The sequence below is a fragment of the Dermochelys coriacea genome, chromosome 20 (assembly GCF_009764565.3).
Source record: "Dermochelys coriacea isolate rDerCor1 chromosome 20, rDerCor1.pri.v4, whole genome shotgun sequence".
Classification (NCBI taxonomy): Eukaryota; Metazoa; Chordata; order Testudines; family Dermochelyidae; genus Dermochelys; species Dermochelys coriacea.
Window position 1 is genome coordinate 10,146,308 of NC_050087.2, and position 24,165 is coordinate 10,170,472.

Consider the following 24,165-nt stretch of genomic DNA (forward strand, 5'->3'; position numbering starts at 1 on the left):
CCTCAGTTTCCCTACACACAGTACGGTTACTCAATGGGTGAAAAAGGACTGTTTGCTCACAGGGCAGGCTAAGAGACCTAGGTATAAATGTTGCCCAGGTTTCTGAGCTGTGATGAGTCATTAAAAAAGACTGGTTGAGTGTGACGTACTGCCCTGGGGTGCAACTTGGAACTGTCTACTGCTGAGCCCTCTATCTCACAAGCCTGGGCTCCCTCTCATACTGTGAGGCTATGACAAGCTGCAGACCCCTCCAGGTCTTACACCCATACAGCCATACACATATAGGGACACACTCAACTGCAGTTACATGAATGCTTCTCCTAGCCACTCATGAAATAACAATAGAGAGGCTCCAGCCAACTTCTCCCAGCTCCCTAGCATAGGACTCCAGAGCTGTACCATCCTGCCTTGGTCAGAAGCCTAACCAGTGTAAGTTATTATCCAGTCTGCCCCTCCCTCAATGTGGAGAGGACAATGAACCAGCTGCTTCTGAGCAGATTTCCCCTTGCACTTCAAACAACAGGTTGTTTTAGATAAAAAATATAAAACAGATTTATTAACTACAGAAAGATAAATTTTGAGTGATTATAAGTAATAGCATACTGTGACAAAGATCCTCCTCTGCCTTGGTGGGTCCTGCACTTATTGTCACACTGAGGCCAACCCCATGTCCATGGAGAATACATGAAGGCAACAGCAAAGCAAATCACCAGGACATTAACACGAGCAACCAACGACCCAGAGGGAGATGGATTCCTGCACCTCTTAGCAGGGAAGCTGAGAAACATTCCCCAGCTCAAGAACAAAGGACAGGGAAGGTATGTGTAAGTGGGGTGGGGTGGGGGTGAGGAGGATAAGAGTGGCTGCTGGAAGGGGTCAGTGCTGTCACCTGGGATCTGACCAAGGAGGTCAGACAGAGAGACAAAGCTTGAATGATGGGGTTCACTACAGCTTGGCTGGGCTCTGCCTAACCAGAGTGGACTTGGACTATGCTTTAACCTCCATTTCTCTGCTAACCTAAGGACTTCCTATGCTGTGTTCCAGGTAACTAATGAACCCTACTGTTTTGATATCACTGTTTGAGTGTCACTGCAAAAGCTTGCTCCTAATCCTTGAGGAATGGACAGGTCTCCACCAGGAGTTTGTCTCAGTTGGACTCATGAGCAGAACTCACGAGATGAGGCAAGAGGGCTGGAGCCTCAGAGGTTCAGTCTCAGGAGGCAGTGAGGCTGAGTAGCCCAACCTGAAGGAAGAGGGAGACCCCTTGGGGATCTGACACATGGAAGTTCCTCCAAGGGACTGTCCCAAAGCTGGGAGTCTAGCACTGATCATGTGGATCAGTGACACTTGCATCAGTTTGTAGTGTAGACATGACTTAAGTAAGCTGGGAAGAGCTCGGAACTCTCTCTCTCTGGGGCATGAGCCAATTTGTCACTATCAGGGGTCAGCAGTTGGGAACTTTCCCTAGGGCAGGTTATCTCATTACTGCCACTGCAGGGCTCCTAGCATCTTCCTCTGAAGCAACTATGCTGACAGTCTCGGAGCCAGGAGACTGAGCTAGATGACCCTTGGTTTGATCCCATCTGGCAGCTCTCATGAGCTGGGTCCTTGTGTGTGTCCTGCCCAGCTTACACAACATGTTCTGTGACTGGAAAGCAGCAGGACAGTCAGGCATTTCCCGGAGACTCTGTGGTAAAATAATTGAAGGCCTCAAAGGGCTGGAGGAACAGGGCAGGGAGCAAGAAACTACAGAGACTGCTGTTGGGTAACTCTGGGAGTGCCCGGTACCACCTCAAAGGGAGGGGATGGGGTGGGACTTTCCTACAGAGCGTCTGGGAGACAATGTGGGAGGGGGGTTAGCTGTCGCATAGGACATGCCAGCAGCCAGGCAGTGGAGCAGGGTGAGGAGTTGGTAACTAGCCCAATGAGTGCCTCAATCTTTTCATTTGCATGTTTCCCCTTAACCCCTTGGCCACTGGAGGGAGCAGCACACTCCAGCCCAGGTCTGGAGAGTCTGGCAGGATGACAGCCCAGCCCAGTGAGTGTCAGCAATGCACTCCCCAGTGAGAGGACACTCAGAGATGTGTCACACATTAATACTTGGATTATTAATTTCTACTACCAGAGCACCCAAAGTCCTGGGGCCACGTGCATGTTGCGGTGGGCGGAGCACAGCCATAGACTCAGCCGGAATTTCCAGCCTTCCGCCTAGCTTAAGCAACAAAATTTTTTAAAAAGTGGATTTTTTTGGAAAGGTTGGTGTGCACGCCTCTCCGTGCATCACTCAGCTGTTATCGTATTCACCGCACACTCCTCCCACAAGGGATCCAAGCAAACTTCCCCAGTGCCCTCTCCTCTGGCATTGCTGTGAGCCTCCCATAGATAGCAGGGATGGGTAGACAGGTGTTTGGGAATTCGGGAGTCTCCTTCTCACTGACATCTTGGAAGCTTCATGTGCTGCGTCTCTGGAATAATGAAGACCTGGATCCTTCTCATCACAGCAGGAATCACCTGCAGCTTGGCCTCTGGCAGTAAGTAGAGATGCTTTGTTTCACACAATGCTATGACAGCCAGAAGATCTTCCCAACAAGGGCTTGGCCATGGAAGGGTCTGAGGCAACTTCCCATTGGGGCACTTAGTGTCCCGAGGGTGACCAGATAACAAGTGTGGAAAATCAAGACGGGGAGGGTAATAGAGTCCTAAGGGGAGGGGGTGCGGTGGGTAATAGGGCCTATATAAAACAAAAACCCTAATATCAGGATGTCTGGTCACCCTAAGCACCTCTAGGAATTGCTCAGCTCCTTGTGAAGTTGAGGCCCCTGGGGCTTAGCAGGAGAAGGTTTGACAAGAACGGAGAAACTGGAGGCTGTTCTAGTATTTGGAGTGTTGTGATGGCACAGCCATAGGTGCTGGAGCTGGGGGTGCTGTCACACCTCCTGGCTTGAAGTGGTTTCCATTATACATAGGGTTTACAGTTTGGCTGAATGGCTCTCAGCACCCCCACTATACAAATTGTTCCAGCACCCCTGGGCACAGCCACTGCTGGGGTTATACCCATCTCAGAAACACTGTCTGGGCTCCTCCAATTATTTATTGTGAATAATTTACACCCCATCCCTGAAAATGTCCCCTTTACTTTCTGTCCAAGCACAGATTGTGATTTGCTCTGATTTGTTTTTCATTCATGGATAGTTTGTGAGACACTTTCCATGGGCTCCTCAGCAGCCTGAACTCTCCTAGTGCTGGGTGAAGGCCATGACTATTTCTTTCTCAGATACCTTCTTTCACAAATATCACCATTATTCACCAGTGACACATTGAGTGAGCAGTTTGTGACTAGCTCTGATGCTAATCAGATGATAGAGGCTAATTTAAAGTTCGCGTGTGTCTTTTGCTCTTTATGCAAAGACAACAGGAAGAAATCACCAGGGCACAGTCAGGTCCCAAATAACCAGGTTTACTAAACACACACAGCATGCCCACCCTAATTACACGCAGGCTGCTGCTCTACATGGTTCTTGCAGCTATGGAAACAGAGAACATGGTGAGCACCACTAGAGGGCTCACACACTATTTAAAGAGATATTACCCTATTCTGATCTCTTACGTCTCTAAATAATGAATTTAACAGTTTATATTTTCTGGGAGTATTAACTCTCTGTGACTGGGTGTTTGCTCTGTTTGAATGGTTAGTCAAGTCATGTGGTATTATCTCTGATTGAATGACCTACTTCTCTAAACAGGTGGATTCCTTTTTTATGTCCAGTTGAAATCAATCCCTTTGCAGAGGCCCAGCCCCAGCCCCATGCTCCACTGGCCTGGACCTCTGACAGGGGCTGAAGTGCAGGGGATTTGTGCAAGCTCCCTAGGCATGGAGCAAAGTTCAGTCTCTGGGAATGACCTAGGAGCAGGTTTGACTCTTTAGTCAGCAAGGATGAACTTGTTGTTCTGCTAGGGGAGCTGGACACGCCAGTCCCAGAAACCCCCAGGAACTGTGCATCTGAATCACTTAGCCAGTTTCGAAACTCTCAGCCCAAGCCACTAGCCAAAGGCCTGATTTGCTCCTGGCTTCCACCTTGTGAGCCATCTCCACACAGAGGTGCCGACTTTGCCTTTTCTCCAGGGGTGGCTCCACCCCAGCTCTGCCCTGAGGCCCCGGCCCCACTCGGCCCCTTCCTCTAAGACCCCACCTTTGCTCCACATCTTCCTACCCCTGCTCCGCTCCTTCCCCCAAGGCCCCAATTCTGCTCCGCCTCGTTCTGCCCTCCTTCTGTGCCTTCTTTGAGGGCCCCCCCTCACTGCTTGCTGGTCTCTGCCCTCTCCCAAGCCCCTCCTCGAGCCGCTAAACGGGTTTGGTGGCACTGCCTATCAGCTGTTTGGTGGCATCCCTGAACAGCTGTGACTGGTGGGTGCTGAGCACCCACTATTTTTTTCCATGGGTGCTCAAGCCACAGAGCAAAGTGGGGGTGAGAAGCTACTGCTGAGATTGGGACGCATTTGGCCCTCACTTGGCTCAGGAGGAGATGATGGCATAAGGTGCAGATCTGGGGAGAATCGGGCCCTATATTCAAGGTGAAATGCTTCTGGTGGGTGGTGAAATTTGGTCATTGTGAGACAGGTGATTGGGACCAGGGCCTGTGCACTGAGTAGCCCTGCTACAGCTAACTCACACACACTGACCTCCCGGCACTAGCTTCACCAGGACAGCTTGGTGCAGCAGGTGAAGGTGGTGCAGAATAGGGGTCTTCAGAAGTGGCGGAGCAGGGTATAAACAGGTGTAGAATGTGGGGCTGTCTCTCTTCTCATTAAGATGGGGGTGACTCTGGAGTAGCTGTGTGAGGGGAGAGCTGGGCTCAGTGTGTGAATAACTGACCTGGGGAGACAATGGAGAACATCCTGTGGTACTGGGGACAATACCTTTAAAGCAAAGGCCCCCAAACTGTGGAGTGCACCCCCTAAGGGGGCATGCAGGACTGTTCGGGACGGGGGTGTGTGAGCGGTCAGGCCTGGGCCAGCCCCACAGGGGATTGGGAGGGAGCACCACCCAGCCCCACTTCCAGCTCCATCCCCAGCTCTGTCTGTTCTGGCCTTGTCCCCAGCTGTGGTCCCGGCTCCCAGCCCTGTGCCTGGCTGCATCCCCAACCTTGGGACAGCTCCATACCTGTCTGTGGCCCTGGCTGCCAGCCCCCACTGGGGCCAAGCTAGTCATAGCTTGCTCCCAGCTCCATCCCTGACCCCAGCTTCGGCCCCTAGCCATTGCTCCATTCCTGGTTCCGACCCTGCTCCCAGCCCCACCTGCAGCTGCAGCCCCAGCCTAAGCCCCTTTAACCCTTCTGCATTTCCACCCCACCCACCCTGGGAGCTTTGGCCCTGCTCCCGGCCCTGGTTCGGGGGGTAGGGAGGGGAACGTGCACAGGGTAGGGGAGGTTGCAACCCTGTAAAGTTTGGGGACCACTGCTTTAAGGGCTGAGCTTCCCAGACAGAGAGGCTGGGAAGCACAGCCAGTTGGAATGGGACACAGAATAAAATGCCTTAAGCACTGTGTGATGCTTGAACCCCGCATCCTTCTCTCTTGCCAGCATCCGGGGTGTCCCAAGTCAGGAATTTCTTTGATTTCTTGGTGGTGGTTTAAGCAAGTGGCCTGGATGATTTCATTGTACACTGAGCTCACAGTACTTCCTGAGGACACACCGGACTCACACGAGATGCTCTGTTTGACTCAAGATTTGTCAGGAGTTCGCAGCATTAGGTGGCACATGACCGGGATGTTTCATCATAACCAGGTTCTTCTTCCCTGAATTGCAAACCAGGATCTATTTGCAAGAGCAGCTGGAAGCAGGCAGCTTGAGGTCCACTTGTACCACTGCCCTGAATGGTGTGGGAGGATTGGGACAGGAACGTACTGAGGTTCTGTTGCTTCATCTGTCCTGTTAGATACCATGGCGCTGACAGCAGAACTGCTTGGGCCCAGAGAGTAGATTTTCAGGGCACTGCTAGAGCTCCTCAGAAAATGGAGTTTTTCCTATGGAAAATTTCATCTTTTCATTGAAAACTCAAAAACTGAGTATTTTTCTCTTTTCGGGTTTTTGATTTTTTGACAAGAAATCAGAATTTTCAGGTGCTTTCCACAAACATTTTCATTTAGTCAAATCCATGAGTCTTCGTCAAAAAAAGGTGCAATGGGACATTCCCAACCAGCTCTAGAAGGTAGTATTCACCAGATGGGGAGAGACCAGTGGTCCAGCTAGCCATGGGTCCTGCCTCTGCCAGGCCAGAGACACTTCAGAAGAAGGCAAACCCACCCTCTCCTGAACTCTCATGAATGAGGGCATTTGTGCAATGCTGCCACATAGAAGTAATATTTTTGCTTCCTGATACTATCTATTAATTAGATTACCCTTGAAGCATGAGGATTTACTGGTTGCCCTTGTAATTTGTTTCCTGACTAGTGCAAGGGCAGAAGTTATTTTTGTTGGAAAGCGACTAGTCTAAAATAACGTGGCGTACTTCTAAAGAACCTGGAATCTAGTAAACATTAGTGGATTTTTCTTCATCTGAATGAATACAAACGATAGAAAATCCAAGCAGCAATCTCTGCCAGAAAGACTCTGTGAAGCTGCAGAACAGGATGCCCAGAACTGTAGGGAGCCTAATTCTCCCTTATCCTGCACTGTGGGCAGTCATTAGCCCTGTGCTGGGTGAGTGTTGAGTCAGAGTAATGCTGCCACTAACTCAGGATCCTCTGGCCAACTATCAATAAAGTCAATGTGAATGTTTCCACTGCCTTATTGGGAATGACGATGGCATGAGGTGACAGAACAGGGGAGACTCAGGTCCAGGGTGTGAAGAGGGCATTATGGAGCACCTTCAGGAACTGAAAACCCAGCTGGCTGCTGGCTGGAGATTTATGTAGTAGGAAGAGAGCATGAGACATAGGCCCTTGTATTAGAGGCCTGGGATGAGGCCTAGGATAAAATAGTGGTCAAAGCTTTACTGATATAAAGCAAAGACAAGCTGTGAGCAAGAGACAGGAGGCAGCAAGAGGCTTACAGAATCTGGCAAGAACAGGGCTGATATTGCAAAAATGCCCATTCCTAAGAACAGCTAAGCACAGAGTACTCATTCAAACACATCTTGATATCAAGTGGTACCCAAACATCCCAATATCAAGGGTGATACAAAAATATTCCCCAAGAATAACAGGAACACACTGACCCCTCCTAAAAGATAAGGTCAGGATGACAGTATGTAATAGAGATGTTTTGATCAAACCAACATGTATAAGGTGATGAGTAATAACTAGCCACATCAGGGGTCAGTAAGTAACGCTGTCAGAGGGGCAACATGTAACTTGTTTGTATCGGGGTACAAAGATGTATCTCAGAGGGAGTGTCTTTGTCTAGCCTAGGGAGGAATGGAAAGTCCTGCCATTCATTGAACTGGTCCATTGTTACAGGCACACATGTATTAGTGGTCCGGTAGAGTCTGCGGGATACTAATACCATGCCTTCATACCTTAACGCATTGTTTCCCAAACTCGGGCTGCTGCTTGTTCAGGGAAAGCCCCTGGGGGGCTGGGCCGGTTTGTCTACCCGCTGTGTCTGCCGGTTCGGCCAATCGCGGCTCCCGATGCCGCTTTCCCTGAACAAGCGGCGTCCCCAGTTTGGGAAACACTGCCTTAACGGATCTTGTGGTCATTGGGTGGTTCATTCAAGGTCTGCTGTGTCGGCTTTCAATGCAGCTAAACCACAAGATAGCTTAAAATGCTTTTGAGCCATGTGTTTAACCATTTGAGTAACATTATTATCAAAGCCAGTAGTGTGACTACTTAATGATGCTAGAAAAGTTTGCACTAGCATTAGCTTCTGTACAATGTTAATTCCCAATGCTTTTAGCAATTGTGTGCATTTGTGTAACCATGCCAAAAACTCATTAACATCTTCAGAAGGCCAGGGATCAACAGCTCCTACTAGGGCAGTTAATTCATTGATTTTTAAGGCACTGAGGCCATATGATTTGCAAACAGGACAACGGGCTACACTGCTAATTAATATTCTCCCTAACAATCACTTGCCTGCCTCTATCCCAGAAGTTGAGAATTTGTACAGAGGGGCTGTAAAGGGGTTTTCATGGGTTTGGAGATGAAACATCTGACGCACTTGTGTCTGTGCCAGCATATGAGGGTGGGTCAGGGTGAATGACGCTCTGGTGTTTATCATCTAGTGCTGCATCAGTCCAAAAGAGGTTGCATAAATGAACCCAATCCGTGAGGAATCTGCATACAACTAAGATATTACACAGGGAAGCTCACAGGTCCAGGGCACATGCTCCTGGAGCTATAAGGCACTGAAGCACTGATACTGTGAGGCATGGCCATTCTATGGGCTCACTAACAGCCCCCACTGATTCCCACATGAAGCAAAGCCAGCAGGAGCCTGGCTCCTTCCACCGGGATTGCTGGATCCCAGGTGCAATATCAGAGTATGACAGTGTGCAGAGGTTTCCCACAGTCCTGGCGTGGGGCAGGTGAGCACAGGATTGTGAAATCACTCCAGGGCAAAAGCTAATTGCCTCCGCTTTCAAGTGCATCTCATAAACCCTGACACAGCAGGCAAGTCTGTAGTTATGGCTGATTTATGGCAGGGAAACTAAAAGCCTCTCTTAGTCACTATTCGCAAAAAGAAAAGGAGTACTTGTGGCACCTTAGAGACTAACAAATTTATTAGAGCATAAGCTTTCGTGAGCTACAGCTCACTTCATCGGATGCATTTGGTGGAAAAAAGAAAAGTAAAAAGAAAAGTTTTTTCCACCAAATGCATCCGATGAAGTGAGCTGTAGATCACGAAAGCTTATGCTCTAATAAATTTGTTAGTCTCTAAGGTGCCACAAGTACTCCTTTTCTTTTTGCGAATACAGACTAACATGGCTGCTACTCTGAAATTAGTCACTATTGTTGGTGACGTTTCAGTGGTGCAGTCACCAGGTGCAGCGAAAAGACACTGACCTCAGCTGGGGTCTAGGAGCAATGTGGCCCAGTAAGGGAGGGGCCTGCATGCATGGGCAAAGATGCCTTTAAGTCACTCTGCTATTCTTGTTCCTGGGGCCATGCTGGAGCCTGGCTGGTCAGTTCAAAGTGTCGCTGGCCTGCGCTATGACCGGGTCACTCCCTTCCCAGGAATCTCTCCACTGCTTCTCCATCACATTCATGCTCCTTGCCTGCAGCCTGGCTGGCTGGCTGTGCTGCCCACCTCAGCCCCTCTCACTTCAGACCCAGGCGAGAGGCGGCTGAGAATTTTACCTCAAACCACTTTTCTGGCTCTTTCATTGCAATATTCCACAATGGTTGTGTCAGATGAAATTCTTTTGGTTTTTGGTGAAAAGCCAAAGGCCAAAACATGGTTCAGTTTTCAGGAATCAGAAAACAAAATGTTTTAATTTTTTTCATATTTTTGGTGACTGAAAAATGTGAACTAGTTGGGTGGAAATTTTTGGTCTTACCAAAATATTTCACTCACCCAGATAAAATGTTTCAGTTTCAGTTACCAAAAGAGGAAACATTTTCATTTTTAATGCTTTCTATTGGTCAGCAAACCCCCCCACCCCCACCCCCCAAAGTCAGACAATTGTTTTTGGCAAAAACAAAACCTTTTCCATTTTCAGTGAAACCTTTGGCAGGGAAGAAATGCCAGTTCCCAAGCAGCTCTGCAGCTAACCCAGTCCCACCACGATTCAAGATTCTTAGATTCCAAGGCCAGTAGGGACCACTGTGATCCTCTAGTCTGACCTCCTGTGTAACACAGGCCACAGGACTTTCCCCAAAACAATTCCTAGAGGACATATTTTAGAAAAACATCCAAATTTGACTTACAAATTTCAGTGATGGCAAATCCACCATGACCCTTACATTGTTCCAAGGGTTAATTATTTTCACTGGGCTGCTCCTTGGGTGGTGCAGCCATGAGTGGGCCATGTCCAAATAAGACAGGGTAGCCCTGCTCATACCTTCCCGTCTCTCAGCCCCTCCACCGCCAGCTACAGACAATCATGGCTTTTCCTTTTCCTTTATTGCAGCTGCTGAGGATAAAGGGGAAACAGAGTCAGCACATGCCAGCTCTGCCGGTGAGTCTCTATCAATGCCTAGGGGCTGCAGTCCAGGATTCACAATGCTGGGAATTAACACAGCTTTCTATTAACTCCTTTGCTGGCCCTTCCCAGGTTGAAATTCACCTCAGCACAGGCCTGCAGTTACCTCAGGGCTCTGCCACAAGCCAGTGGGCTGTGGACAGGGGATTCTCTGGCCTGCGTGCGGCTCAGACTAGATGATCAGAATGGTCCCTCCTGGTTTTAGAATCACAGAAGCTATGAAAGCAGGGTTAAATGGGGCTTACCAGCTGCCTAGGACTCGTGCCACCTCCCTCATTCACAGAGTTGTCAAATTCAAGGCCAGAAGGGACCATTGTGACTATCCAGCCCAAGCTCCAGCACCGCTCAGGGCATGGAACCACCCAGCAACCCCTGGCTGTGCCAGTCCCACACTCGATGAGCAGATTCCAGCTCATGGAGACTCCACTGTGTGCTCTGCGCAGGATGACTCGCAGCCTCTGCCACGAACAGAACCGCTAGGTCCAATCCAAACATCCGAGAATGTTAGGCTGGGAGCCAAACGTTGTGGGTTGGGACCATTGCTACTCACCTATGCCACGTAGCTGACTCGGCCAGCAGCAAAAAGCTGAGTACGATTGACGTCCCTTCTCCCGGCCTGGGCCGGAACAGCATCTCCCAGGGGATCACGCTGGAGCATCTGTGCACACGACCATGTGGCTCCAGGTCACTGGTCACTGAGAAGGAACTTCCATCCCCGCAGGTGATCCCCACTTACCCACGAGGGAGTGTTCTGCACCTTCCTCTGCAGCAGGTGGCATGGGCAGCTGTCACAATGTGGATCCCGGCCTGCGTCATTGGTTGGAGTCAGCAGCGTGATTGCTGCATGACTAGCCCAACGGACGGTGTTGCTGCCTTTTAAACTAAATGCTTGTTTTTCCTTTCCCCCAGGCTGGTACACAGATCCCAACTCCTGCAGGGGGCGCTGCCACGAGCCGTACAACAAGCAGGATGAGTGTCACTGTAATACCAAGTGTGAAAAACATCGCAACTGCTGTGAAGACTACCATATGCACTGCAGCAAGGGTGAGCAGCCTCTGGGGGGACACGGGGCTGGGATGGGCTCTGGGTTGCTTCCCGGTACTGCTGTCGCTTTCCCATTCCATCCGTCATTATCGATTGTGATTATGGTTACAACAGTCTGTCCAATTCTCACATTTATTGGTTCCAAACTGAACACGGAGAACAACACAGCAGAGCAATGCACTGACTGTGTGCGCTTGTATCTGTGGGTGCTTGGATGTGCCCTTGCATGTGCAAACGTGTGTGTGTTCCCAAGTGTGTGATGTCCTCTAATGAATAGAAAACAATGACAATCAGGCACCAACCACTACCTTCAGTTTCTTTAGATAACACATTAAGTGTAAGTCCCTGGGAAGTCCACACAACCCAGGTACCTGAGTCTGGGACCATCTACTGCGTGATCGTTTGCTTTCTTTTTTCTTTTCACTTAATGTAGATGGGAGACAGAAGGACCCCATGGCCGGGCTTGCAGACTCCATGGGTGAGTAGCTGCACTTATCGCTAGCAAAGTGTGTGACCTGCGGCCATTTTCCAGCCAGCCCCTGCCTGTTTCCCCAAACCCCAGGCTCTGCACATGTGTTATTGCTCTTCTGCATTTCCTATCAGTACAAAGGCCATGGGTTTCCAAAGCTGGGATTCTCAGGATTCAGCATTTTTACTGTAATGACGGCAATGAGGGGCAGGTAACAGCCTGTGGTAGAAAAGTTGTAGGGCTGTGTGCCACAGAAGTAAATCCAGGTGTAAACCTGGGGAGCATGATTTGTAATAAGGTGCAAATGAAAGGTGCTAGGAGGTGTCAGGCAGTGTCATAAGGCCTCACAGTCCCCACGTGCTTCTATGGCCTTAAAGACTCATGGACTTTAAGGCCATTGTGATCATCCAGTCGGAGCTTCTGGATAGTATGAGCCAGAGGATCCACCAGGGTTCTTGCATGGGCCCAGCAGTCAGTGATTGTAGTGATAGTCTGTGACTGGGCTAGAGCAGATCTTTTTGAAGGAGACACGCAGGCTTGATTGAAGAACTCCGAGTGACAGGGAATCCCCCACACCCCTTGGTAAGCTGCTCCAATGGGAAATTCCCCCATTGCTACAAATTTGCATTTCATTTTCTGTTTCAATTTTTCAGACTTCAGCTGCCACCACTGGATCTTGTTCTGCCTTTGTCTGCCATTCAAAAAAGCTCTCTGCTATCAGAAACCTCCTCCCCATGTGGTACTTACAGACCGGCTCAAATCACTTCTTAACCTGCTCTTGGATAAGATAACAGATAGAGCTCCTTCAGTCTGGTTTTCCTGACTTTGCATCATTCCTGTGGCTTTTCTCGGAACCCTTTCCAATTGTTCTACCTTGTTTCTGAACTGTGGGCACAATATCCAGTATCAGGCTTGCCGATGCTGTATAGAGGGTGTGACAGGGTCAGGCCAGATGGCTATAGGAGAGTAATAGAAGGCAGATATATTAACCCTAGGCTAAGTAGGTCCCTTTTCCCTGGATAAGGTAACAGGGAAGGTTCCAGAACAATCAGGAACCTTCTGGAGACAATTAAGACAGGCTGATTAGACAATCAAGAAGCTGCTAGAATCAATTAAGGCAGGCTAATCAGGGAAAAAGGGAAGAGGGTCTATTTTTATTTTTTTCACCACAATGAAGGAGGTAGTGCGGGCACTGATTCAAGCCACGGCTGCCCAGCCGGAGGCTACTCATGTCCAGGCAGCCGCCCAACAGGAGGCAGCGCGGCTGCAGCAAGAGACTAATCACCTGCTGATGGACCAGGCTGCTCAAGATCGGGCTATGTTGCGGGAACTGGTAAACCAGGTAAAGGCCCTTACAGAGCTGAACTGCAGCCATGATTGGCTGCAGAAATGATGCGGGAGGATGATGTAGAGGCATACCTCCTGGCCTTTGAGAGGACAGCCCTGCGGGAGGCTTGGCCCCGAGAACAGTGGTCTGGCCTCCTTGCTCCATTCCTGTGTGGGGAGGCCAAGAAGGCCTACTATGATTTGCCTGAAGAGGCTGCGGCAGACAACCCTCATCCGAAAGCAGAGATCCTGGCCAGATCTGGGGTAAAGACCGCAGTGCGGGCCCAGCGATATCATGAGTGGAGGTACCAGGAAAACAAAACCTTGCGGTCCCTATTATATGATCTCATCCATCTTGCATGAAAGTGGTCACAAACTGAGTCCCGGAGTCCAGAGGAGATACTAGAGGTTCTGGTCGTCGACCGGTACATGAGAAGATTACCGCCAGACCTTCGCGCCTGGGTAAGCCAGAACGAATCCTCCACCTACGACGAGGTTGTCGCACTAGTAGAAAGGCGAAGGATGGCGAGGGAGCTGACCCGACCATTTAAGGAAGAAGCACCCCTGGTTAAACTAGCAGCACCAAACCCTAGCGCTCGGGTGACTGGGCCACTAGGAGAACCCAGGTGGAAAGAGAGGGCTGAAGGCACACCAGAAGCCACAAAGAGTCGGAGCACTGAAGGGGAAGAGGATCATGATGTTAGACTACCCCAAATCAGGAGACCAGGGAATGCCTAGGGCTCCATACAGATGTTACGCCTGCCGGGAGTGAGGACACATAGCTGCACAGTGTCCCAAAGCTGAGGAGCCTATGCAGTGTAACCTGGGGAACTGGGCAGACCCATGCTCCCTAATCCACCTTGTGGGGGTCTCACTAACCCCACATATGTACACTAGACCAGTGAAGCTAAATGTGATGGAGACACAATCACAGCACTGGTTGATTCGGGGAGTGGTATCACACTTGTCTCGGGGAAGCTCGTGAAGGATATTGGAGATGGGAGTCATCGAAGAGTCCCACAGTCAGTGGTCAAGCCCGATTGTGTTGGTGTCCAAAGCCAATGGCACCACTAGGTTTTGTAATGACTTTCGCCGGCTGAATGAGAAATCCAAATTCAATGCATACCCCATACCCCGTATCGATGGGTTAGTTGACCGCCTGGGCAATGCCCGATTTTTGACCATCCTTGATTTAACAAAGGGATACTGGCAGATTCCCCTTGCCAAAGATGCGAAAGAAAAGATGGCATTCTCTACACCAGAAGGTCTGTTTCAATATACTGTTCTTCCTTTTGGACTGCATGGGGCACCTGCCACCTTCCAGCGTCTTATGGACAAGCTCCTATGGCCCTATACCAGTTATGCAGCGGCATACCTGGATGATATGATTATTCACACCCCCGACTGGGAAACCCACATAGGAAAGGTGGAAGGGGTTCTGGACACGCTAAGACAGGCTGGCCTCACAGCCAACCCAGCCAAGTGTGCTATAGGGCTAGCTGAGGCTAAATACCTTGGCTACATTGTAGGAAGGGGCATGGTCAAGCCCCAACTAAACAAATTAGAGGCTATCCAAAATTGGCCCCGGCTGAATCGGAAAAAGCAAGTCCGGGCATTCCTGGGTGTGGTGGGGTACTACCAAAGATTTATTCCCCATTTTGCTACCAGAGCGAGTCCCCTGACAGACCTGATAAAAGCCCGGGGTCCAGACATGGTGAAGTGGACAGATGCCACAGAGGAAGCATTCATGGATGTACAGACAGCCCTCTGCAGTAACTCCGTACTTATAGCCCCAGACTTCAACAAAGAATTCATTTTACAAACAGATGCATCTGAAGTAGGATTGGGAGCTGTCCTATTGCAGATGGTCGGAGATGAAGAACACCCAGTCCTCTACCTCAGCAGGAAACTCCTCCCGAGAGAGCAGAAGTATGCCGTGGTTGAAAGAGAGTGCCTAGCTGTGAAATGGGCCATGGAAACACTATGTTATTACCTTCTGGGACGACGGTTTACCCTTGTGACCGACCATGCACCCCTCCAGTGGATGCAGCGAAATAAAGAGAAGAACGCAAGGGTGACCAGATGGTTCCTGTCCCTACAACCTTTCCAATTCACCATACAACACCAGGCTGGAAGCCACCATGGCAATGCAGATGGCTTGTCACGAGTACACTGCCAGACGTCCCAAGTTGCCCAACCCCATAGTGTTGAGCAGAGGGTGGGAATATGTGACAGGGTCAGGTCAGATGGCTATAGGAGAGTAATAGAAGGCAGATATATTAGCCCCAGGCTAAGTAGGTCCCTTTCCCCTGGGTAAGGTAACAGGGAAGGTTCCAGAACAATCAGGAATCTTCTGGAGACAATTAAGACAGGCTGATTAGAACACCTGCAGCCAATCAAGAAGCTGCTAGAATCAATTAAGGCAGGCTAATCAGGGTGCCTGGGTTTTAAAAAGGAGCTCACTTCAGTTTGTGGTGTGCGTGTGAGGAGCTGGGAGCAAGAGGCACTAGGAGCTGAGAGTGAGAACACGGACTGTTGGAGGACTGAGGTGTACAAGCATTATCAGACACCAGGAGGAAGGTCCTATGGTGAGGATAAAGAAGGTGTTGGGAGGAGGCCATGGGGAAGTAGCCCAGGAAGTTGTAGTTGTCGCACAGCTGTTCCAGGAGGCAGTTCTAGACAGCTGCATTCCACAGGGCCCTGGGCTGGAACCCGGAGTAGAGGGCGGGCCCGGGTTCCCCCCAAATCCTCCCAACTCCTGGTCAGACACAGGAGGAGTCGACTTGGACTGTGAATTCAGAAAAACGGCCAAGCTGAGGGCTGCCGTGAAGCTCCAAAGTGAGCAAATCCGCCAATAAGCACAAGACCCACCAAGATAGAGCAGGAACTTTGTCACAAGGGTAATAGCACTTCTCTGCTCTGACTTGAGATTCCTGTTGATATGGCCAAGCACCATGTTCACACTCCCAGACACAGTCACACTGGGACCTCATGTTCGGTTGGTTTCCATCATCAACCCCAAGTCCCTTTCAGAGTCCTGCTCTCCAGCACACAGAGCCCATCCTGCCAGTATGACAGGCATTCTTTGTTCCTATACCAGAGAGGAGCTGATCTCTCCGGGATCCCACCCTGGTTATCTGAGTGAAGAGATCGGACTCTCTCCTTGCCTGTACAGATGTGGGGCATGACATAGACCCGTGGCATCTGTAGCATCAACCCCCTTCTATGCACAGTGCAGGTAGATGGTGCTGTGCAGTGCTGGGGAAAGCATTTCTATGTATATCTATATCCAGGAACAAAGAATGCAGGCCTACTCTATCCTTGGAAGCAGAGACGCTGAGAAAAATTTGGGAGTCATGGTGGATAATCAGCTGAACATGAGATCCCAGTGTGATGCTGTGGCCAAAATGGCTAATGTGATCCTGGGATGTATAAACAGAGGAATCTCGAGTAGGAGTAGAGAAGTTGTTATACCTCTCTGTTTTGCACTGGAGTGGCTGCTGCTGGAATAATGTGTCCAATTCTGGTGCCCACAATTCAACAGGGGAGTTGATAAATTGGAGAGGGTTCAGAGAAGAGCCATGAGAATGATTAAGGGATTGGAAAACATGCCTTATAGTGACAGACTCAAGGATCTCAATCTATTTAGCTTAACAAAGAGAAAGGTAAAGGGTAACTTGATTACAGTCTACAAGTACCTACATGGGAGCAAATATTTAATACTGAGCTCTTCAATCTAACAGACAAAGATCAAATACGATCCAATGGTTAGAAGTTAAAGCTAGACAAATTCAGATAAATAAGGTGCAAACTTTAACAGTGAGAGTACTTAAACTTTATAAAAAGAAAAGGAGTACTTGTGGCACCTTAGAGACTAACAAATTTATTAGAGCATAAGCTTTCGTGAGCTACAGCTTTTTTTTTTTTTTTCCACCAAATGCATCCGATGAAGTGAGCTGTAGCTCACGAAAGCTTATGCTCTAATAAATTTGTTAGTCTCTAAGGTGCCACAAGTACTCCTTTTCTTTTTGCGAATACAGACTAACACGGCTGCTACTCTGAAACGTGTTAAACTTTATAATGATTTACCAAGGGTTGTGGGAGATTCTCCAACACTGGCCATTTTAAAATCAAGACTGGATACTTTCCTAAAACAGTGGTTTTCAATCCAGGATCCGTGGCCACTGGGGTCCACAGACTATGTCTACAATTTCCAAAGAGGACCACACCTCCATTCAAAATCTTTTAGGGGCCTCAAATGAAAAAAGTTGAAAAGCCCTGTGCTACAAGATCTGCTCTAGTTCAAAAAGGAATTGAGTCAGGGAAGGTCTTTGGCTTGTGTTATACAGGTCACACTAGATGATCACAGTGGTCCCTTTTAGACTTATATGGTCTGCCTCTACTGCAGCTGGTAGTGTGTCTTGCAGCCCGGTAGACAGACACATTAGCACTGCTTGAGCTAATGCTAATGTTCTAAAAATAGCAGTATGGACGTTGAGGCATGGTTAGCAGCTTGGGCTGGTGTCATAAATATAAAGGGAAGGGTAAACACCTTTAAAATCCCTCCTGGCCAGAGGAAAAGCCCTTTCACCTGTAAAGGGTTAAGAAGCTAGGATAACCTCACCAGCACCTGACCACAGTGACCAATGAGGAGACAAGATACTTTCAAAGTTGGAGGGGGGGGGGGAAACAAAAGGTCTGGGGCTGTCTGTGTGATGCTTTTGCCGGGGACAGAACAGGAATGGAGTCTTTAGTAAGTAATCTAGCTAGATATGCGTTAGATTATGATTTCTTTAAATGGCTGAGAAAATAAGCTGTGCTGAATGGAACGGATATTCCTGTCTTTGTGTCTTTTTGTAATTTAAGGTTTTGCCTAGAGGGATTCTCTATGTTTTGAATCTAATTACCCTGTAAGGTATTTACCATCCTGATTTTACAGAGGTGATTCTTTTTACTGTTTCTTCTATTAAAATTCTTCTGGTAAGAAACTGGAAAAGAATCTTCTTTTTTTCATTGTTCTTAAGATCCAAGGATTTGGGTCTGTGGTCACCTATGTAAATTGGTGAGGATTTTTATCAAACCTTCCCCAGGAAGGGGAGTGCAAGGTTTTGGTGAGGATTCTGGGGGGAAAGACGTTTGCAAACAACTCTTTCTCAAAAATAAACCCGGTAAGACGTTTGGTGGTGGCAGTGGAAGTCCAAGGGCAAAAGGTAAAATAGTTTGTACCTTGGGGAAGTTTTAATCTAAGCTGGTAAAAATAAGCTTAAGAGGTTTTCATGCAGGTCCCCACATCTGTACCCTAGAGTTCAGGGTGGGGAAGGAACCTTGAGAGCTGGCACCTGAGCTTAGACCCAGGCAATCAGGCAGTCTTGGACTATAAACTGTCACTCCCCCATAATTATCTGACTCCAGAAGCCAGGGCTTGATGCAAAAAAATGAATAGTGTGAGCCTCCTGGTGAAATCATTAGAGCTAGCAGCACTGCTCCTAGCCGTGATGCCCTTGCCCCAATGCACTTGCAGTCTGTGGATAATCCGGCCCTGGGCTGAGACCACCATGAAGCCTGGGCATCCTGTGGGCTGAAGTGGGGCTGAAGTGGTGCCACAGCCTTGTGCTCCCCATGCCCTGGGGGATGCCCTTAGCAGTGAGGTCGAACTGGGGTTTTGGGGCTCCCCTTCTTAGAAGCCTCAGTTCTCCCTCTCCCCAGCATTGCTGAGGCTTTCAATAGCCCTGCCCCACCCCTTGCAGCTCTGTGTTGGGGGAAGCCAAAATCCGGACAAGCTCCCTGGCGTGGGGCAACTGAGTCACTGGAATTGCTGAAAGTGGGGCGCTGGGCCATCCCCCAAGTGTAAGGTCCCAGGCCTGGCTTTTCACATCCACTCATCTGCTTGTGCAATGGCCCTGACCCCTGCAGAGGGATTCTCCAGCAGTCACGACTCCATCACCAACGAAGAGCTTCTGAGCATCTCCGAGCAGCTTTACAAGGTGGACCACAATAAAGCCCAGAAGTCAGACATCATCATTAACCCGCAGCATCTCATCTCGTCCGCCGAGACCAGAGACAAAGAGGATCATTCTCCTGAGCCGTGAGTTCTCTGTGTGCTTGCCATTGCCTTGGGCTGGGTGACCTGCTTCCAACCCCCACACAGCTCCAGCATGAGGGTGGAGCGTGGCCGATGCCATGCAGAGCTTCGAGCAGGGAGCCTGCACGGGAGGGGATGGGCCGAAGGGCCGTGTTATGATATTAGAGAATGCAAGTTCCTGGGGGGTGGGAGAGAGCAGGGAGAGCCCTTCTGATTGCTAGGGCCCCCGCTGGGGGGAGTCGGGGGAGCGGAAGGGGCAAGCAGGGTGGGGGGCAATTTCAAAGATCTTAGGCCTAAATTTTCAAAAGTGCCCAGTGATTTTGGTCACTGGACCTGAGACAGTTTAAAGGCGCCTGATTCTCAGGATGTGCCAAGCACACTGGCTCTGGCAGTTCAGGCCCTTTAAGGAATCTCATGCTGGGCACCTGGAGTCCCTGGTCACTGGCCCTGGTTCCAGGAAGCTGCTGTACTGGCCGTTCCTGCCCCCCAGCTCCAACAATCTCTCCATTTCAGACTCTACACATATGTCAATGAGAAGCTCTTCTCCAAACCCACCTATGCCAGCTTCATTAAGCTGCTGGATAATTACCAAAGGATGATGGGCAGAGGGGAATCCTTCAGTGCTGAGCAGCTGAAGGAGCAGGAGAACTTCCTACAGGAGGTCATGAAAACAGAGCTCATGAAAAAGCTTTACAATTTCTTGCACAAGAAAAGTAAGCGGATCCTGTGCTGTGCCTGGAGTACCACTGGACAGGGCCACTGGGATACCACTGGGCAGGGCCCGCTGGGGTAGCACTGGGCAGTCAGCACCTGCTGGGGAGCATTGCACAGCCAGGGCCCGCTGGGGTAGCAGTGGGCAGGGCCTGCTGGGGTAACAGTGGGCAGCCAGGGCCTGTTGGGGTTGTACTGGGAAGGGCCTGCTGGGGTAGAACTGGGTTGCACCCGCTGAGCAAGGGATAGGCCTGGTCACCAATCTTCCTGCTGAGTGTATTGCTCGGACTATCTGAACATGCGAGTTACCCTGAGAACAGGTGTTTCCTTCATCCAAGCACTTTCCAGTGGCTGACAGCAGAAGGTGTTGCAGGTTCCTCAAAATCAGGTGTGTGCGCAAGGGGTGGGCAAGCAGGGGCAAGGGCCCCCTAATAATCGTAATGGGCACAGAACTTCTCTGGTCCCGGGGCCATGGAGATAGGGAATATCAAGCTCTTGCCAGGGCTGGGGAGGGAGTGGGGAGAGCGAGCTTCTGTGTCCCCCGAAAAGGGGTCAAATTTAAATTCCTGCGCACATCCCTCCTCAAAGTTTCGGGGACCATTATAGGACACTCCTCCATCACAACCAGCTTCCATGGCTGCTCTCAGCAGAGAAGCCAGGGTCTGAATGGGCCACAGAATCTGAGCACCCCCTCCCTCCTGGTGGGCTCTGCCCGCTGGTGGTATTGGGGCGCCCACTCTCTGCTTCCGCTGTGCTGGGGGCACACTGCTCCCAGGGCTGTCAGTGCAGCAGCTCTCTCCAACACTGAGAATTATGAACCAAGAAGGTGGAGCAGCTGTGCAACGGGATGGGTCCCTGCAGGTGGGAAGATTAACACATCTCAAGAGGGGCACAGTGCATGGGCCGCTGCCCAGCACTGCCTAAGCACTGGCTGAGCACCCAAAGTCATGCCTGGCAGGCCCAGAGCTCACTGTAACACCCGGGATGCCTGCTCTGGAGCAGAGGCAGACTCCTCTCTGGTTCTTCCAAAGCCTGGTCAGGAGTCTGGAGGGGATCTGCCCAGAGCATGTGTAACCCAAGCCTGATGGGAGTGGCGCTCTGTTCTCCTCCAGTGGCACCTAGTCCATCTAGAGATTGATGTCTGCTACAGCCTTGACTAAGAGCCATGTAGCTTTTAGTTAGTCAGTAGAGGCTCATGCATTTAGCTCCAAAGCCACCGACACAACCGGGTCTGTCAGCAGTACACAAGGCCCAGAAGATGCCTCTCTCAGAAGTTTGGTTTCCCTCATTTCACTCACTCGGGGCCCTGTCTGTGTTGCTTTCTCTCCAGAGCGGTACAGCACCAAGGAGGAGTTTGTCAGCGACCTGAAGGAGATGTGGTTTGACCTTTATTCCAGAGGCAAGGATGAGGGGGATTCCAGCGGCTTCGAGCACGTCTTTTCAGGTGCAGTACGGTGCTGGGTACACACAGCCCAGGCAGGTTGGCTGGAGTGATGGGCTGTGCTAGCATGTACTGAGCAGGGGTGACCAGGGTACCAGGCCTCAGGGGTGGTATGGGTACAGGGCTGTGTTGGGAGGAGTTTGGGAGGCCTATGAAGGCTTGGTAGGCAGGGGAGCCTAGTTCTGGACAGAGTATGGGGTGAGGGGAATTAAGAGGAGGCTTGCCTTGGCCTAGGTGATGTGGGGGGGACATGAATCCTATGGCATTCTGGACTGAGCTCTGGGGTCAGAGTGGCTGCCCTCAGCACTGCCTGGCATGGGCTCAGTCCCTGAGCACTGAGCTGCTCGTCTGCGAGAGGGGTGGAGTCAGGAGCGAGGCCGTGCTGAAAAGTGGGCTTTCCTCCTTCAGGTGCTGGCTGAGCCTAGGGGGCCACCAGCTGGGCATTCAGACCTACACCTGGACCAAATCCACCAATGGCAACAACAGGAAGTATATAGCGACTGCCTATGTGACATCATCCTGATGCTGCCAGCGATCCCAGCTGCAGGGAGGCACGGGGAGGTGGAAGGGTGGTGGTGACATCCTGGGAGCATGCAGCTGCACCAGGAAACTTGGGCTTATAGAGGGGGCACAGACTGCAAGGTGCTGATCACGCCCTTCTGCACTTGCCAAGCCTGGGCCCTGCCTTGGCAGGGTTAAATGATCTTGCTGCATATGCATTATGTTTGCATGATGCTGAAGGAAGCTGGGGCCCTCCAAGATACCTGCACAATAAAGGAAGGAAGGAAGGCAATGTGAACTGTCTGTAGCCCTGAATAAGCGCCCAGTTCCCTTCCCAAGCATGTGTCCCTCGTCCCAGCAGAAGATGATAAGAAGTGTTGAGTGTCTAATGCGATAGATGGGAATTAATGCAGACAAGTTAAATAAAAGATGCTTTGAAGAAGTTGGCCTTGCCCCTGTGTGACATGGTGACTGTCTGGCTGCACAGACTCCTCTCCCTGCCCCTGGGATGTGGGGGTGCTAATTTCTTCAGCTAATTTCCGTTGGCTACACAAGCAGAGGGTTGCTTTGGGATGGAGAAAGCTTCTCCTTCTCCACTGGCATTGCGGCTGGGTTTGGCCCACAGGGATTGCCAGGAAAATTCAGTACAAGGCCTATGGAGTTCCACGGACATCTGGCCTATGGCCACAGCTCATCAATGGTGCTTGGCGTTGGCCTAACTGCTTGCATTGAAGTCACTGGTAGAACTCCCCTTAACTGCAATGGCCTAGCTAGGGCAATGCTGTGTGCCTTTGGACCGTTGCCCCGCCAAGTTCTGCTGTAAAGCTGGAAGCTCCCTGGAGACCCTGGATTTACACTGGTGTACATGGGAGCAGAATCCTTCCATGGTCTCTATAGCCACTGGGGTCCCCGACAAGATCTAAGGACCAGACACTAGCCTTTAGCCCTTGGTCTGAATAGAGGGTGATGTGGATCCACCCTAGGGAGAGGGATCATGCCCTTTCCTTCCTGCCAGCCCGAGTGGAGATTCTGCCATTAGGACCCACCAGGCGGTGGGGACACCAGGCACTCATGGGGAACCGAGGGGCGGGAGGAGTAGCCGCAGTCTTGCTGTAGTTGCAGTCTGGAAGCGGGCATTGCCTGAGTGCAGACTGCTCTGTGGCCTAAGATGGAGATCACTGCACATAAGGTTCTGCCAAAAGCCGGCTCTGAACTAGGGTGGAAGCTGGCTGAGCCACTGCTCCCTGGCCATGTGCCTCATGCCCCCGAGAATGCGAGGGGAGTTCAGCTCCTATGGACATTCACTCCTGGCCTCCCTGTGGGGGTGGCCATCCAGGGGCCTGCTGGACCCCAGTGCAATGGCAGATATAGTGAAGTCCAGCTGGGAGCAGGACAGAGATTCCTCCAAAACAGACTGGCACCTTCCTGTATAAAAGGCAAGGGGCATGGCAGGAGATGCATTTCCCCACAAAGGGGCCTTGGAGGGGAGCTCGATCTGATAACAAAGGGAAAGTGTTTTATTAGCATACCCCAGCAGCGGCCAGACCCCCAGAGACCAGGTGCTTTGTGGTAAGGGCTGCATGCCGGGAGCCACTTGCTGGGTACACCACAGCCAGCACGTAGAACCCAAGCACTGTGTTTGAGCACCATCTACTGGCCCCAGATCCACTAACTTCTGGCCTCCATATCCACTAACTAACTAGTGGCAAACACACCTCTCATTGAGGGAGTTCTCCTGTACTGCTGCATGTACGCACAGTGAGGGACAGTCCCTGCCACAGAATGCACCAGAGTGGCAGGGATCACCCCATTTTACAGAGTGGGAACGGAGGCCAACACATTCTGTAACACATTACATTCCCTTCCTGCCAGTCAGGCAGCACCAAGGGCAGCCAATGGGCAACAGAGAATTCCTCTGGAGCTCCCTGCTCGAACAGACATCAGTACTGGCTCTGCTCCCTGCCCCTCTGCCTCCCATAGGGGATGTGGAGCTCTGCAAACTGGGACAGGCTTAGGCTTAACTAGTTCCCTGCCCCCACCCTCCAAGCAGGTGCTCTGAAACAAGAAAGAATCTGGACCATTGAGTGACTTGGCCCCCGCCCCCAGGTCGGACAGGGAGTCTGAGTCAGAGATAGGACCAGAACCCTTTACCTCTGCCAGATGTCTTCCGCACAAGCCTGGCCTTCAGCTGAGTTCACATCTGTCCTTGAGTCTCCCTATGTGTGTTGCCTTCTCCATCTCTGTTACAGATACCCAGGATTCAATTTGGATATGGATAGAGACCTCTTTAATATTTTTGATAAAATAGATACTTTTGGGAATTGTGTGATTATGGGAGACTTTAATTTCCCAGATATAGACTGGAAGACAAGTGCTATTTATAAGGGTAGGGCCCAGATATTCCTGGCTGTGATAGCTGACAGATTTCTTCACCAAATAGTCACCAAA

General features: G+C 50.5%; 1 protein-coding gene across 1 annotated transcript; it reads left to right on the forward strand.

Moving 5' to 3' along the window:
* Positions 1 to 2,335: 2,335 nt before the first annotated feature.
* On the forward strand, positions 2,336 to 22,645 carry LOC119845955 (poly(U)-specific endoribonuclease-like). Its single transcript, XM_043506796.1, has 6 exons — positions 2,336 to 2,531; positions 11,053 to 11,187; positions 18,896 to 19,067; positions 19,578 to 19,777; positions 21,106 to 21,219; positions 21,625 to 22,645. Exons 1-6 carry the CDS (start codon positions 2,453 to 2,455, stop codon positions 21,633 to 21,635), a joined length of 711 nt encoding a protein of 236 aa, XP_043362731.1. The 5' UTR covers positions 2,336 to 2,452; the 3' UTR covers positions 21,636 to 22,645.
* The last annotated feature ends 1,520 nt before the right edge of the window (positions 22,646 to 24,165 follow it).

What these genes read in the sequence shown, in the direction of transcription:
- LOC119845955 (XM_043506796.1), top strand. Translation starts at nt 2,453, where the DNA reads ATGTGCTGCGTCTCTGGAATAATGAAGACCTGGATCCTTCTCATCACA. An exon ending in GAGGATCATTCTCCTGAGCC is followed by an intron (nt 19,068 to 19,577) that starts GTGAGTTCTCTG and finishes TCTCCATTTCAG; the next exon opens with ACTCTACACATATGTCAATG. An exon ending in CAATTTCTTGCACAAGAAAA is followed by an intron (nt 19,778 to 21,105) that starts GTAAGCGGATCC and finishes CTTTCTCTCCAG; the next exon opens with AGCGGTACAGCACCAAGGAG.